This window comes from Fulmarus glacialis, unplaced genomic scaffold (assembly GCF_000690835.1).
Source record: "Fulmarus glacialis isolate BGI_N327 unplaced genomic scaffold, ASM69083v1 scaffold25379, whole genome shotgun sequence".
Lineage (NCBI taxonomy): Eukaryota > Metazoa > Chordata > Aves > Procellariiformes > Procellariidae > Fulmarus > Fulmarus glacialis.
The window spans coordinates 4,824-21,625 of NW_009235566.1; the positions used below are offsets into that span (position 1 = coordinate 4,824).

The 16,802-nt window shown below is 38.9% G+C and overlaps 1 protein-coding gene across 1 annotated transcript; it reads left to right on the forward strand.

Annotated features, from left to right (window-relative positions):
• Positions 1-232: 232 nt before the first annotated feature.
• Positions 233-14,359, forward strand: LOC104082830 (protein piccolo-like; the record flags this gene model as incomplete). The annotated part of the gene is made up of 2 exons (XM_009586086.1): positions 233-1,484; positions 12,956-14,359. Coding segments are annotated over 2 exons (2,656 nt in total), but the record flags the coding sequence as incomplete, so codon positions are not given.
• Between the last annotated feature and the right edge of the window lie 2,443 nt (positions 14,360-16,802).

A 16,802-nucleotide genomic window follows, 5' to 3' on the forward strand; every position in this document is an offset into this window, starting at 1 on the left:
ATAATAAATCAGTCTATGGCTGAATACTTGTATAAGCCTTTATAGAACAATAATTTTTATTTAAATACTTTTTACATGCACCTTATGTTATAAGCCTTGGTCTTGCAATCACTTAAGCACCTGAGAAACTTCACAGTATTACCAAAGTGCTTCCAGGTCCCAGATATATCTTATTTTATTTCACTTTTCTAGTACTCTGCATTATTTTAATTTTATTGTTTTCTGTCTGCAGACATCCTGAGCTTGATACAAGCCACCATCCCAGGCAACCAGGTAAGCCTCCAGATCCCGGACCACCAAGTTTAAGTAAAAGCAGAACAGTAGACGTGCTGAAGACAGAACATCGGGCACCTGGACGGAGCCCTTCTTCTATTAGTCTAAGGGAATCAAAATCCAGGACTGATTTTAAAGAAGATCAGAAGCCAAGTATGATGCCCAGTTTTCTCTCAGAAGCCAATCCATTGAGTGCAGTCACTTCAGTTGTGAACAAATTCAATCCTTTTGATTTGATATCAGATTCAGATGCAGCCCATGAAGAAGCCGGTAGGAAACAAAAAGTTACCCAGAAAGAGCAAGGGAAACCTGATGAGCAGAGGGGCTTTGCAAAACATGCAGCTCAACAGCAGTCTCCAAAGCCAGCTGTTCAACAAGGGCCTGTCAGACCTACCCCCCAGCAAACTGAGTCTTCCAAAGCAGTGCCTCAGCCGCAGCAGCCTGGGGAACCAAAGCAAGTTCAGAAACCAGGCCCTGGTCACCCAGCAGACTCTAAGCTAGAACAAGCGAAACAACCACCCCAGCCGCGAGGACCACAGAAACCTCAGCCCCAACAGTCGGAACCAACAAAGCCCGTTCAACAACAAACTTCTGCAAAACCTTCACCAGGCCCAGCAAAACCATCACCGCAGCAACCAGACAATGCTAGGACGTCATCCCAAGCACCACCTCCCACAAAACCTTCATCGCAGCAGCTAGGACCTGTAAAACAACCGTCTCAACAGCTGGCATGGCAAGGAGGTCCTGTAAAGCCATCTGCCCAGCAAGCAGGGCCTTCAAAACAGCCTTCTCAGCAACCTGGACCTGAAAAGCCATCTGCTCAGCCAACAGGACCTGCAAAACAACCATCACAGCCCGGACCTGGGAAGCCACCTCTGCAGCAAACAGGGCTTGTAAAACAAGTGCCGCCACAGGCAGGGCCTGCAAAACCGTCTTCTCAGACGGCAGGGGCCACAAAGCCCCCGGCACAACAACCAGGGCTTACAAAACCACCAGGCCAGCAACCAGGGCCTGAAAAACCTTCGCAGCAAAAGCAAACTGGTGCAACGCGACCCGCTGAGTCCGCCCCAAAGAAAACCTTCTGTCCTCTTTGCACAACCACGGAACTGCTGCTGCACGCTCCAGAAAAGGCCAATTACAGCACGTGCACACAGTGTCATACTGTAGTCTGCAGCCTGTGTGGGTTTAATCCTAATCCTCATCTAACAGAGGTGAGTAGTTTTTAAACTGATGTTTGCTACATCAGAGCACAAGATTAAGTTTACCTTCATTATGCTGAAACATCAGATGGGTTACAATGTATCATCATGATCTCTTAAGACCTTAACAAGTTCGGTGAAAAAAAAATCATACTATTTGGGAAAACTGCTTACGAGTAAAAGGGGTAAATTGGGGGAAGAAAGAAGATAATGGTTCTCTGTTTGTACAGTGTATAGAAGTGTGTTCTCATTTTCTCGTATAAAAAGAGGAGGAACCCCAATGTGACTTTTTTGCCATTTGGCTTGATTTTAAGCACTCACTGTCTACGTTTATAATCTGACCACAATAGTCATGTGCTAGTATGTTTATAAATAAGTAAAATTTGCTGCTGTAGGAACTAAGCAAAGACCTACGAAAATGACTCTTCATAACCCCAGTGTGTGCTTTGGAAAAGGATGTGGGGTGAATTTGCTTTGTAACTGTGTGAGTGTTCATTAGCTGAAAGCCTGAGTCATGAGTTTTGACTTGGTGATGCTCAGGTTATTTCATTCTTGTGGGATGCTAAGAAAGGGATCTCTGTGGACTATTTCTAACCTTGATCACCATTCTTGCTGTAATTACATAACATAGAAATGGCATAGAAAGTGAACTTACTTTAACCTGATGTTTGTGGTAGCTTGATTTATGTGCTTATACACATCCTTTACTTGCTCTGCGTGGGAATAAGGCTTCATATGAATGTCTGATCTCTTCTTATTGCTTGAACAGCTTCTCATACATCCTGATATGCTAATTCTAAATTTGCAATGTAGTTTGGGTTTGTTTTCAGTACCAACACTTTTATCATTTTATAGAAATTCAAGCATAGCAGACCTGGCACCGAAGACTAACTAGTGATAAATAGCCAGAAGGGGTATTTGGGAAGCCTATTTTTGTCTTGTTTTGTTATCAGTTTAGCTGATCAGAGATGCTGATAGGAAGACATACAGACTACTACTATGTTTTGAATCTGACAAATAATATCCCTAAGTTTAAAATTGAATCAAAGAATCGCTGAGGCTGGAAGGATCCTCTGGAGATCATATAGTCCAGCCCTCTGTTCAAAACAGGGTCACCTAAAGCAGGTTGCTCATAGCCAATTTTGAATATATCCAAGGATGGAGACTTCACAGCCTCTTTAGGCAACCTGTTTGCTCAATACCACAATGATTTAAGAACATTGCTAGCAGTTAGATTTCTTTTCAGTATGCATGGTTATTATTGATACTTTTAGGTGGGTACCTGGTAACAAACAGTAGGCTTTTTGTGTCCAGCAAGTATATTATTTATTGATTTGTCGTTAAAATTGCAAATTTAAACCTGAAAGACTAATCACAGTAACCGTTGGTAGCACATTGCATCGTTTAGGAGTGTACTCTCTTGTTTGAGTTTAGGGAAATTCAGGATTGAGATAGTTGGCATTAATGCTTGGACTGGAAAAGGAGTGACTTGAACAGCCATGTGCAGAAATTTCAGAGCATCTGCAACTACCCAGGTGCTCCAAAGATTATATTATCAGGACCTATATGAGGAAAGGTCATAAAGCATGTCATTCTGGACAGTTTGGGCTAAAAAAGGATATATTTATATATAACGGACAAGAAACGTGATGCATTGATGTTAAAGTCAAAGAGGAACTTTTGTAAGAAAACTTTACCTTCAGGTTCTGACAGAATGTTTTTAGACCAAAAATTCTTACATTTATTTGTGGGTGCTGAGTTGTTTATTTCTGTAGTGTGCCCCTGGAGTCTCTTGGAGCTCCTAGTTTGTTTTCCTTTAAAAACTTGAAATGGTCAACAGCTTTGGTATGTTCAAATGAAATGGATTTTGAGAGAGAGTTTATGTAAGAAGATCTCGAAGTATTTGGAAATTCCGTGAATAACTGCTAGTTTTTGAAGCGGGTACTCTGTAAGTGTGAAATTCAGGACTTTAAGACAATAAATACAGCTGCATTTAAGTCTAACTGATTGCATACATATGTAAAAGCAGATTTGAATTTCATATTACACATTGATACAAACACAGGATATGCATTTATTTAATGATGAAATCATTTCAGTAAATGAAGGTATTGGACGTCTAATTTATTCAGCTATTAGTTCCAATCTCCTGACTCCCACTCAGACTTTCTCAGTTGCTCAGCTTTGCACCACCAGCTGTCTTGTTGAAACTTCATTGTGGGTGTCCTGCTCCAATCTGTAGTGAAGTGCAACGAAAATCGCATCTGACTTTATTACTGAACAGTTGGAGCAAAGTAATAGAACATGCTCTGGCACGTACAAAAATTTGATTTATTTCAGCTGCAAAGGTTCCCAGTTGAGTTATTCTCAAACTTTCCTTCCAGTTTCCCTTTCCTTTCAATATTTAGATTAAAAGTTTCTGATTCCTCCTTTATGATAGTTTACACATTTCTTCCTGTCTAGCATGAAAACCATAGTTTTTGTCTTAGCTGCTGGTTTTCTTGATTACGGTGCAAGTTTTTTCTTTTGGCTTCTCTTGTTATTGACCAAAAGCCTTTGTCTCTTACCCATGCACTTACTGACTATATCTTCACCTCTTATTGTTATACTTCGGCTTTTCCTGCTGTTCTTTTTGCCAAGTTTCATGATTCTGTAATCCTGTGTTGTGCCTTTACCATGCCCTTTTATAGCCGCTATTTTTATTGCTTATGTTAAAACAGACTACGGATCGGAAAGCAATAATTTCAAATTGGATGTGGGGAGAGTGAAAGGCCTTTATTTAGAAAAGAATTTATATTGCATTTGTTCTTTAACACTTTCCCCTGTACAGCTGCTTGAACTACCTTCTTAAGATAGTCTTCTTACAAGTTTCTTACAGGATAGTTCAGTCTTCATAACTAAGAGTGAATTACTTTTCCAATACAGATCTTTCTAAATTTCTATATTCTTTATTTCTAGCTGATTCTGGAAAGAATATAGCAGGCTTTACAAACTGGCTCAGGAAGTAGATTGAATGCATTGTAAAACCTTTATAAAAAGTACTGTTTTTTTAAAATTTTTATTCATTCTTTTCATTTAAACCTCTATTTAAAATGCATCAATACATGCACTCTCTCTGTTTTAACTCACTAGAGAGAACTGTGTAACTAAGAGCAGAAAGTGATACCTGTATTGCCACAGGGTCAGACCCCTTGAACTATTTCTCTGAACCATCTGACAATGCGGTCCCCTTAGGGAAAAGGGTAGTTCGTATCTTGGTTTTGTACAGCAGTCTAGAGAGAAAACACACCATACATAACGTGTTCAGTAACATATGTCTCTCTAATCTGTCTAGGTATTCACACTCCACTCATCACCATGGCACATGACTGCCTAGCAACAGTTGCATAAAGTAATGGAAAAAATTAAATAAACAGGTTTGATGACTGGTACTCTATTCCATTGTCCTTTCATGTGCATCAGAACCTTGTAGCAGGTGTGTATTTATTTTATTACATGGTGATTTATTTTTCTCATTTTTTAAAAATTTTATTTTGCCAAAACCACTCCCATGAGCCATTAGCAACAGAAACCAGCACTTCCCAAAAAAAGATTCAGCCCTCTAAAACATTTGCATAGGAGTAGGCTTTCTGAAAATGAGCAAAGACATCTGAGGGACTATCCATGTTCAACACATGTATAGTTTTTGATAAAGCTAGACAAAAAGTATGAACTACTGTAGTTAAATCTAAACGACCAGTGCATATGCTCGATAGTTGGAGTAAATTTTCATCCCTGTGAACTAGTTATTGGAAGATGCATATGACACGGACTCAGCAAGGGTTTAAAGTGTAACAATATATCATTACATTCTTTATGATGGACATCTGTAAAGTTGATGATCAAGTGGCGTGGTAAAGCTGTTCATGTTGGACACTTGGTTGTATGTGAGCTCTGCTCCATGAGCCCACCCTTGATGAGAATGTGTGCATATGTGAATGCCTGTCTTCTAGGTAGTTTTTAGGAGGGATTATTTTTCATGCATTTTATCTACGTTAATCCGTATTTCATCCACTGTTTCAGTATGCTTTTGGGAGACGGTTTAAAATTAGTCTTGGAGCCAGGTATAATTTTTTACTTAGATACTTGCTGAAAATTACACATTCAGATAATGTGAAACTGTGTATATTGATGTAGGATTTGTTTACTTGCCAAGAGCTCTTCTGGATAGAGGCAAAGTGAGTTCTAAAATATATTTTATTGGTTCTGACTGTTTTTGAAACAACATGTCTGTATCAAAGTTGAATTAATCCTAATGGAAAAAAGAGGAGGGGGACAAAAAAAGGTTGAGTCTCCCAACGTGGAGTGTATAATTTCAGATCAAGTAGAACATTTTACTGGATTTACACCTTTATTTTTCAATTCAACAGGAAAAATAATTTTTTTAACCCACTCTGAAAATATTTTGGTTTTTTTGTTGTTGTTGGAATTTGGGGGGGGGGGGGGTCTCTTTTTTTTTTTTTTTTTTTTTCCCTTTCTTTTTTTTTTTTTTTTTTTTCCCCTGCTTTTGGTAGAGCTAGGAATTTTCTGTGTCAGTTGCTTTAGATACTACAGCCTTGATTTTTTTGCTCTTTCTTTCTGCTTTCATTTTTATGTACAACCATATCACAACCTTTGGTGATTTAACAGCATCATGATTTAGTTCAAATCTTCATAATGATTTTTGGTATTTGTATTTGTTTTTATTAATGTCCTGCACCTCCAAGTATCCTAAACAGTAGCAAATACTTGGGCATGAAGTATTTTCAGTAACTAAAGAGAATTTAAGCAGTCAGAAATGCATTAATTTTCTTCAGTTATTATCATTATTATTAGCTTATACAGGGAAAGGAATATAGAATAATTTAAAATACTATTCATATAAGGAAGATGACTATAATTCTTGTGGTGAATCCAGATAAGTTTTGCTTATACTTACAATAAAATTAATAGAAACGACTCTATTAAATCTTTGTTGATTACGTGACAGTAAAGCAAGCTATTGATTGAATTGAAATATTCCCTGCAGTTTACAGTCTAGACCCTGCTGGGTTGTAGTAGTGCGTAAGAACCAGAATGCAACATGGACTGGAGATGACATATAAACAAAAATAAAACTGCCATCACTGTGGATAGTGACATGCCACAAATTCTAAGCTTTTTAATACCAGGAAAAATAGCTTTGGAACTGTACACCCTGTGTAAACTGAGACTTGGTGGGATATTCAGGGTTATATAAGTAATGCAAAAGAAAATAGAAAAAAAAAAAAAGGACTTGAATCTGACCATCAGCTGTTATAAGTTGTAAAGAAGGAGTGAAAAAACCCCCGACAAAACTCAAAGCTTTTTTTAACTTTCTCAAAGTATTAATTTAGATATCAACTCTTAACTGTGCTGGAGTAAAGCTAGAGGTGTTCTGTAAAAGAGGATGGAGTTTAGTCTGGGTTCAAACTGATCAGAGAGCAGATTCAAACAAGCCTTGTTTAGTTGTCTTTTAAAAATGATCAAAGTTTAAAATATTTCTGTGTGAAATATTTGTTTTGGTTCAAAGAGTACTTGGGGTGTTCCAGTGTTACTAACACTGCAGTTTATATGGAAATGAAGATTATTGACAATTTTTGTGATGCAGTGAAGTTGCTATAGTTCCTTTAGTTCTGCCCCTAGCTAGAATTGCCACATAGCATTTGGGAAAATCGTAAAGATCCTCAAATAGAAGGGTTGTGGAAGTACAGAACATTGTTTCTCTCTGTGGAATATTTAAACACACTCACACACTGTTTCCCTCTCAGAGGAAGACTATGTGCTTATGTTTCTTATATGTCTGCTTTAAATTTAGGATTAGATGTATTAATAATATTGATGCCCTGTGGATTTTTTAAAGAAAGGCGCAAAACATAGAAAGAAGCAAGCACCTATGCATGACAAATAGTTTCTCAGTATTTTAATTGGGCAATATTCTACAATATGTTGGAGTGTTTTCTCATTAGCCCAGAAAACGGTCCTGTCCAGTTTTTAACACAAGTAAATAATAAATTAATCTGCATAGCTAAAGATGTCAACTGCAGTGAGCCATCTGCGCCAGTATTGCTGTTGCTCAGCAACTGTAATTTACTACTACGTTAGGCCGTGTGATGTGGAGATGCTGTTTGCTGGGTAATCACTGGGCAGGCAGCATGGCCCAGCCCTGCGCCCACCAGACAGCATAATCCGTTTTCAAATCCCGGCGATATTCACTCGGATGCGCTCTGTGCAGCACAGATGAACTTTGTTAACCTTTTCTTTGCTGCTGTCTTGATTTGCAGTTCTATGTTTTGTTAATCATTCACGTGTTTCTAGTGTATTAAATTTAGATGCAGTTAATGAAAGCAATCAGCATTTGTTGCAGTGATACATGATGCAGGGCACTGAGCTGTGTTTAAGAGTCTTTTTCCTTGTCCTATGCATGAGGCAGCTTAAACACGTTTTCTATAAAAACTAACTTTTAGATATTCTGAAATATTGGTGTTCGAAGAAAAAAAAAGGCAAAAGATTGTATGTTCACTATTTTGCTTTATGATTCTATTTATATAAGCTATAAAATAATAGTTCCCCAAACACTCATAGTTCCTATGCAAGCTATAGCTTTTTGTATTAGTAATTTTAGCAGAGTAGTGGAGTATGTTTTAAGATTGTGATAACTGCATAACATAATTCAACCAGTAATGTTTTTTAGTAGTTTTAAAAGAGCTAAGTAACATTTAAAAGTAGTCTTTTAAAATGGCTATTTAAAAGTTTGCTCAAACATTGGTTTAGCACCAAGCTACAGTGATTGTAACCATTGCTGTGGTTTGTGGAATGGATACCTGGGGAACATCCTGCTGACTAGAACCTAGCATCATTTTTGTGAGCATCTTGAGTCCGTGTTTCCTGATAAACTCCCTAGTTGCCTTTTGTATCTGATATCTGAAGGGAAGGTAAATACTTATTTTGTAGTGATAATCTATTTGCCTCAACGAGGATCAGTTGCGTACTGTGTACAATAGTTTGTATGTTTGTTTCAGTGTAATTACTTTGAATAGCTGAGATCTTATTCATGGAAGGATGGTGTAGAAGGGAAACTCTGTCTCTAGTATTGCCCAGGCTTGTTCCCTAAAATTGTCAGGAACCAAATAAGCTGGTGCGTTTTCAGACAAAAAACTGATTTTGTCAATAAAACTTTGGGGCAGCGCTGAGCAATGTCAGCAAATCCATTTACATAACTGTGGCAATGTAAAGGCTCTATAAATCTTTACATTTCTGTGGCGATGTAAAGGGATGTTAATATTTTATGCATATCTTAAAGTTCCTTTTTATAGTACCAAATGACTGGTCTAAATGAGAATGAGACCATTGCCCTAGAATGTGGCTCTGTTCTGCAAAAGGGATGTTAAAATGGCTTCTGAGAGCTACATCCATATTGTGTGCCAGTAATTTTTATATGAAATATGTTCAATCTGCAAGTCAAAATTTCTTTCTCACAGTATATCTGGAATCTTAGAATCAAGCTGGATTCTCTTCCTTCCCTACATCATCTGCAGGAATAGAAATTGAGCGCGCCAGTTGATGCACTCACTCTCTGACAGTTTTCCTATTGCTTTTGATGGGTTTGCGTAGTTAGAACAAATCTGAACACTTTTGCAGAAAGGAATAGGCTCCAGATTGCCTTCAATTGTGTTGGCTTTGTTTGGGATAAGGAGAACTGAAGTGTAGCTCCTATTTGTTATTGGAGTCAGCTGTTAGATTATGAATGAATAAAGCAAGGTGAGCTATGGAACGTGGTGCTATCTTCAATGTAATTCTCCATGGATGTTGTTACTAAAACACTGAATAAATCCATTTGGTGCTCCCAACTAGTAGAATCTTTATGAAGCTTTTTTAAGATGTTATGGCTGATGAATACATAAAATATATTTTAATTATTTGTTTGTTGTTATGAGGGCATATAGTTTCTACATCAGTGAGTTAGAAAGCAAGGTAGCACTTTCTGTGTTCAGTAGTTGAAATCTAAACAAAAATGCTGCATGAAATCTGTCAAACTTACAGTCCTTGTCATGACATTTAATGTTATGGGTCTCAGGATGAAGAAAATCACATGGATTACTTCTAGAAATAAGACCCAGCCCTCACTCCTCTGTATCAGTGTAAAAATAGGCAGCCTGGGATCCTCAGCACCAAAGAAGAATCTCCTTTACAAGTAGACAGGAACTGCAAAAGCTCAGGTGTTGCCTGGAAACTTTTGCCTTTTAATTCTAGGTAGAGATAGGAGAAATATGGAGAAAGAAACTAGAAAGTCGCAGAACTGCTGTCCAGGAAGACCTGTAAGGATAGACAAACATTAGCATTTTAGGTATCTACAGCAGCAGTAAGTTTTACTTCATCTGTAATAACTTGTAAGAGCTTGTAACTCTTAGCAGAAGCCTGCTTCCATTAAAGTTTATGGAAAATCTCTGTAATTGCAGTAGAACAAACAGGCCCATGTTTGGTACAAAACTGTATCATGTAGCACGTTCCTGCAGTTCCAATCACAGAACTACAATTTGTGCGGTTTTGTATTTGTTTGAAGATGATGTGTGTAAGTTATAATGACTTGAGGGTTTTGGCACTTAGTTCCTCCCACTAAAATGCATGGGAGGAATTTTATGTCTAAACCAGAAAGATTTAAAAAATAATGCAGTGAAGTAAAACTTCCTACATTTTCCATTTTGAAGTTCAGCTGTAGGAGTAGCAAATTAATTTTTAGTTTTACAGGCTTCAGTTTAATACTAAGAGTGCGCGTGTGAATATATATGTTGTTTTTTTTTTTAAGGTAAGGAAAAAAATAACCGTTGAGAGTTAAGGTTTTGTCTTCTGCACAAGATTGTGTTGAAAACTAGTATAGAATTAACTTTTGTTTGGACTCCAGTTAGGTAGTAGAGTCAGATTGGACCAGCTGCATGTTGAAGACAAGCCTAAATGCTTATAAATGCAGTTGGAATCTGGACACCTTAAACATAAGAATTATTCAGACTACTTATTTTATAGCCCCACCCAACCCTACAGCTACTTCGTTTGGGGCCTTCAAGGTGTCACAGTGACTTAAAATTACATTTCCTGGAAGCTGAGTGAGAGCAGGTAGGCACCTGTTACTGCCATGGTTTCACCTGGTTATCTTACTTTAGAGTACAGAACTTTAATTTAAAAAAAAAAAAAAAAAACAGATCAAGTGGAGGTGTCAAAAAGAAGCAGGAGCAGTGAATCACCATGAAAAGTGCATTGTCCAAATCTCTGTAAAAGTTCTGTGGTTAGTGGGAAAAGACATTCCTCGCTTAGGCCCATTAAAAAGCTCCTCACAGGATCCTATCTTTCTCCACCACAGAGGAAAGCCCACCTCCCTAATACAAGAAATCTTAATCGCTTTGCCAAAGCCAGACTGCTGTGACAGCTGAGGTGGATGTTCAGAGTATGTGGCTTAAGTGTGGTCTTTGATTAGACTTAAATCTTCTAGAAAACCCTTAATAATTCATCCAGAAATTGTATTAATATGTATCTAATTAAATTAGATTACTAATATCTAAAATCTAAGATTTACTTATTGCAAGTAATTGTCCCTTGGACAGGGGACTTGTAGGGAACTGATCACCAATCAAACAATATGGGAGTTAAGCTAAATGTAATCTTTGCTCAGGTCCTCTGTGCAGTTGTGAACTTAATTCCTTTAATAATTCAAAGCAGAGCTTAAACATGTGTTCCAGTTTTGTTTCAGTTGGTTTCATTTGTTATATGGGTTGCAAGTAGATCGGAGAGTTGAAAATGGAAGATAAAAGCAGCATTATTATGAATGGTAACTTGAATACTGTGAACTTACAGATGGGGCCAAAATTAGACATCTATTTGTGAAGCTGTTAGTAATAGTGAGCTCATATTCCAGAGTGTGTATACACCATGTTTATCAGAATAATTGGAATAACTGTGTTTTAGGGAACTGTGTCCAACTGTTCTTTTAATTTTTGCTGCTGGGAAAATATAAGGCTGGCAAAGCACCAAAACAATGAATTCATTGCCTCAGTCCATGACATCAGAGATCTTTCCTTCCAGTGAGCTCTGGTATTACGCAGACAAAGTGTTTCTTTGCATGTAGTACCTCCAGATTCATTCCATGGTGTATGGTAGAGATTTCAGACCCGAGTGAGAAACAGGATCCAGAAATCTTCACCCTTAGGGAAAAAGATCTGAGTCTTATATTCCGCGTCCTCCTAATTGCAGTTTCCCTCTGTTGCAGTGATGCGTGCAAATGCCATAGCTGGCACCCTGTGTTTCACATGCGGACTAAAGGATAGGAGTAGAGCTACAGATGACCTGCAGATGTAGGCCCATGGGACTCTGTGCCACACTGAATGGCATTTTTGCTGCCTATAATGTTTCTGCTAGCGGTGTAAAATGTGGAAAATAGCACGTGATGCTTCCTGACCACATGTTGCTTTAGCCTGTTTGGTCCTTCCTCAGATTGTGAGGCATTACAAAAGCAAAGGCAGGGATGACCGCTTAGGATTATTGGGTTTTCTGTCTTATTGGAAAATGCAGTTTCCCTCTCATGTTATACTTCTTGGGAAGAAGAAAGAATGTTTTAAAGTTGTGAGGTACTAAAATGGATGAGAAACATGGGTAAATACATTATTTGCCTTATTCCTTCTCCTCTGTGATGAAAAGAGGGGCCCATTGTATACAGGCGCACAGTAATTACCCTGGGAGCTTCTCTTAATAACAAAGGAATTTTTGGAAACCTAATTATGGCTCTTAAAATACTATCAGGGCTTAGGCAAAGCTCTTCACTGATTCCAAATGAAGACTTGCCCTCAAATTGGTGGTAAAGTGTGAGTCTGTAATATATGGTGTCCATTAACACATCTCTGTGCCTAATTCATTGGATACATGTATACTGCCAACACTTGTGCCTGTAATTTAAACCATTACCAAAACCATAAGCTGTATGAAGAGCTTGATAGATATATGCTTAAAAGTAATTATGCATTTACTGTATTTTAATTCTGATTATTGTTTTCTGTCAGCAGACTTGATGTGTCAAACTATTTTAGCAGTATTTGTCTTTTTTTCCTCTATTCTGACAAATCATCACTATAAATGAATCACTGCTGGGTCCCATGAAATTCCAATGCATTTTTTCATTCTGCTGGGGTTTTATCCTCCAATATTCAGCTGTGTGTAAACTGAATGTGAAGTCATTAGAAGCAAGGGCTCAGTGATAGCTAAGTCACAGGAATGTGGAGAAGAATGAAAAAATCCGTTGGGCATGTTAACTGCAAAACAATATTAGTGGTAATATTTCTCCCTTTTTACACAGAAGTCTGAAATATTGCAACAAGCCATACACTAGAATAGCCTATTATGTTGATTTTGTTAACTTGTTTTATCTGAATTATAATACCTTTATTCTTTTTTTTTTCCTGCAGATTAAGGAATGGCTCTGTTTAAACTGCCAGATGCAAAGAGCTTTAGGTGGTGACCTAGCAGCAGGTCATGGTCCTGGGCCACAGCCACCTCCACCCAAACAGAAGACACCCATTCCACCTTCAACAGCTAAACCATTTCCCCAGCCACAGCCAGTTCAAAAGAAAGATGCTTCTCCAAAACCTGATCTTTCGCAGCTAGCAGAATCGAAAAAACCGCTGCCACTGAAAAAGCAATCGTCCTTGCCTGGGTCTCCTCCTGTAAAATCGAAACAAACCCGTGTTGAGCCTACGGAGATCTCCCAGGAAACAGATCCTACACCAAAGTCTGATCAGGCCAAGCCAACACAGGCTGAAGATAAGCAAAAACAACCCAGTATACAGAAGCCTACAACGGACACTGTGCCTACCTCTGCAGCACCAGGGCCGAAACAGGATTTGGCAGGTCCCAGACCTCCACCAACTCAACAGAAAGTGACAGATTCCCCAAAACCAGAGCTTGCCAAGCTGTCACAGGACACCCATCCAGCTGGGGATAAACCAGATTCCAAACCCCTTCCACAAGTGTCTCGGCGGAAGTCAGATCCCAAGCTTTCATCTCAGCCTGGGGCTAGAGATGCTAAAACTCAGAAGCCTGTTGAGCCAACACAAACAAAAGATGATCCTAAGAAGTTACAAACAAAACCGGCCCCGAAGCCTGATACCAAACCAGCTCCCAAGGGCCCACAGGCAGGGGCAGGTCCCAAGCCAGCACCAGCACAGCTGGTGCCTCAACCCCAGCCACCTCAGAAAACTCCTGAGCAACCAAGGCGTTTCAGCCTTAATCTGGGAGGCATCACTGATGCCCCTAAGCCTCAGCCTACAACACCACAAGAAACAGTTACTGGGAAACTCTTTGGATTTGGAGCTTCAATCTTCAGCCAGGCCTCGAATTTAATTTCCACAGCGGGTCAGCCGGGGTCTCAGACATCAGCCCCACCTCCGCCTGGTCCTGCAGCGAAGCAGCCCCAGCCTCCATCACAGCCTCCGGCCTCTCAGGCAGCCCCCAAAGAGGCTGGGCATGCTCAGCCTCTTCCAAAAGCTGTTCCTGTAAAGAAAGAAGCCAAGCCTCTTATGACTGAAAAATCAGAGCCATCAAAAGCGGATAGTATTTTAACGACTAAAGGGTCTGATTTAGAAAAGAAACCTGGTTTGGCTAAAGATAGCAAGCCTCAGGCTGCTGAAACTAAGAAACCTGCTGGGTTGTCGGAACCGGAGAAAGCCAGCCAGCCTAAAGTGTCTTGTCCCCTTTGTAAAACTGGACTAAATATTGGTTCTAAGGATCCCCCCAACTTCAATACGTGTACAGAGTGCAAGAAAGTTGTGTGCAATCTCTGTGGATTTAACCCAATGCCGCACATAGCTGAGGTAAGGCAATGGAGTATGCATTTACCCTGTGTTCTTACCAGCAGGCTCCCTGTGCTGTGGAGACCAGTCTGTAGTCTTTTAGCTATTGAATTGTCAAGAAAAAATTGAATGTTTCATCATCTGGGGACTTTTAAAATTAAATATCTATGTTGTATGAAACTTGGTCAGTAGTCAGAAAGTATTTCCAATGAATTTTCTGCAGATTAAGGAAGTCTGGTATAGCTGGTTGCTAGGTTTTTGAGGCACAATCAGGTAGTTAATTATGGTTATGAACTCTTTTGAAATTGGTGCTACTATAATACAGCAAACTACTGTACTTTCAGGCCATCATGGGATAAAGTTCTTTTTCATATGCTTCAGTATTGTACATTAACGTGTGCTTCTTTAATCAATGCCCCTGATTCAGACAATTATTGAATGAAAGACTGTGTTAATGCTTAGTTATTCCCCTTCCCTCCTGTTTAATATATCCCTAAATTTATTCCATTAATCTCATTCTGGCTCTGGAGTCTTTGCACATGCTGATGTACTCATTAGGAAGGTTGAAGTTTGAGTGATACCTGTGTGTTGAAATCTGTAATTTTTTGGTGTGAATAATGTAAGGTTCACAAAGTTGCTTCATTCATTAGGGAGTGTGAGTTTGAAAGTGCCTTTTCCATGATTGCCCAAGACAGATCCAGTAGGGCCAACTTACATTTAAAAGAACTAAGGAGCTTATTTTCAACAGTTTCCTCACATTCCATGTTTTTACCCTCCTTCCTTTCTTTCTTATAGTTTTTTGGCAAGGGGATTGGAAACTTTATACTAGCTTAACAGAAAGGTGCAGGTACACCTTACTGTATCAGTTTGGCAAGTTCAGCTAAACAGAAGCAGACCACCTAAAAATACTTGTGAGTATTTTAAATGTGGAAGTTGGTCTGTGTAGCACATGAGGAAAGTGGCTGTCAATGTTGTGTCTTTGAAATCTGAATGAATGAATTAGAAATGGCTCCCAGGGTTAAAGGTTATCACATCTCTGCCTTAAGGTGAGAACTAATGTTGGGAGAAATAGCAAGTTGCAGGGAAAATATTGCTTATGTTGTCTTCATATGCTCTTTTTGGGGATTGTTTTCTGGAATATACTATAATTTGAAAGGCATTTGTCCTAGTATAATAAGCACATTTTATCTAACTTACGAATATGTTGTTTACTGTCTTTGTGGTCGTTTAGGTCAGAAAGAAAGGTCTGAAAACACAGGAAGATTGATCAGTGATTGAAAGCCGGGATTCAATTGACTTTTAATGTTGCTTATGCACTGAATTCCATCAAACGCACACTCCTTCATCACCGTCCAACCCTCTGCCCCATACACACACAGGCATGTGTGTATACACATACACATACACACACACTTATTTAGGTTTTAAATGTGAAAAAAGCGTATGACTTTCTCCAAAGGCACTCTGGTATGCATACACAGAGTACCAGAGAAACAAGATGTGTCAGTTCTGGTGAAACACTGCTAAAATGACAACTATGCAAGTCCTGGTGCTGCAAGACTTCTTCAGGGTTGACTTAGGTGTGATGGTGTGGGACTGCCTTGTGGTGTGCAGATTTAGGCGCTCTGTATTTCTTCTGATTAAGATGAGATGGCTGGTATTCTGTGTTCTTTTTTCCCATTGCTGTTACTGCCAGAGGATTCTCTCTGTTTCCACTCTTTGGAATATGCAGAGCTTGAAATACTACTGATTTTCTGTAGTCTGACTTCATCATGCCTTTCTTTACCTCTTTTTTTGGCTCCTTCTTGCATTTTCTTCTTCCTTACACTACACATTTCCATCGCGGTCCACAGTTTCCATCTTAACTTCTTTTTTCCAATAATTTTTGCTAAAAATTGGCAAACCTTATTGTTTTTCCTTGACAATAAGAGGTAATTTGCTTGGCTGAGGACAGCCTGACTTTCCTTTTCATGAAGATGGCAGACAGAAGAGGGAGCTAGCTCATCCTCTCCTCTCCCAAATGAGCTGTGTAAATAATCTATTTAATCTCAGGTAGCAATTCTGTCTCTGTATGCACTGTATATAGTATATACCTGTTACATGACAGAAACATGATGACGAGCAAATAGTTTATGCTCACTAGCATACTCTTTTCCTCCACCAAACTTTTCTAACATGTTGAGTACAGCCTTGGAGGTTTTATTTACTTGTGTCTCTATTTTTGGGGGGGTTAGGAAGGAGAAATAGAAATGCTTTTTAAAATTGATCTTTCTGGTGGTTTCCTACCTAATTCTTTTATGCCTATATTCTTCACTCAAAGAAAAAAATATAATTCCAGAAGGCTATATTCCCTCTTGGCCCAAGAAAGTGTTTTGGATGAACAAACGTAATGGGTATGTTACAGTTTTGCCTTGGGGCTGCAGCTATGTCACAGTGATTCCAACAGTCGCTTATGTATTATCAC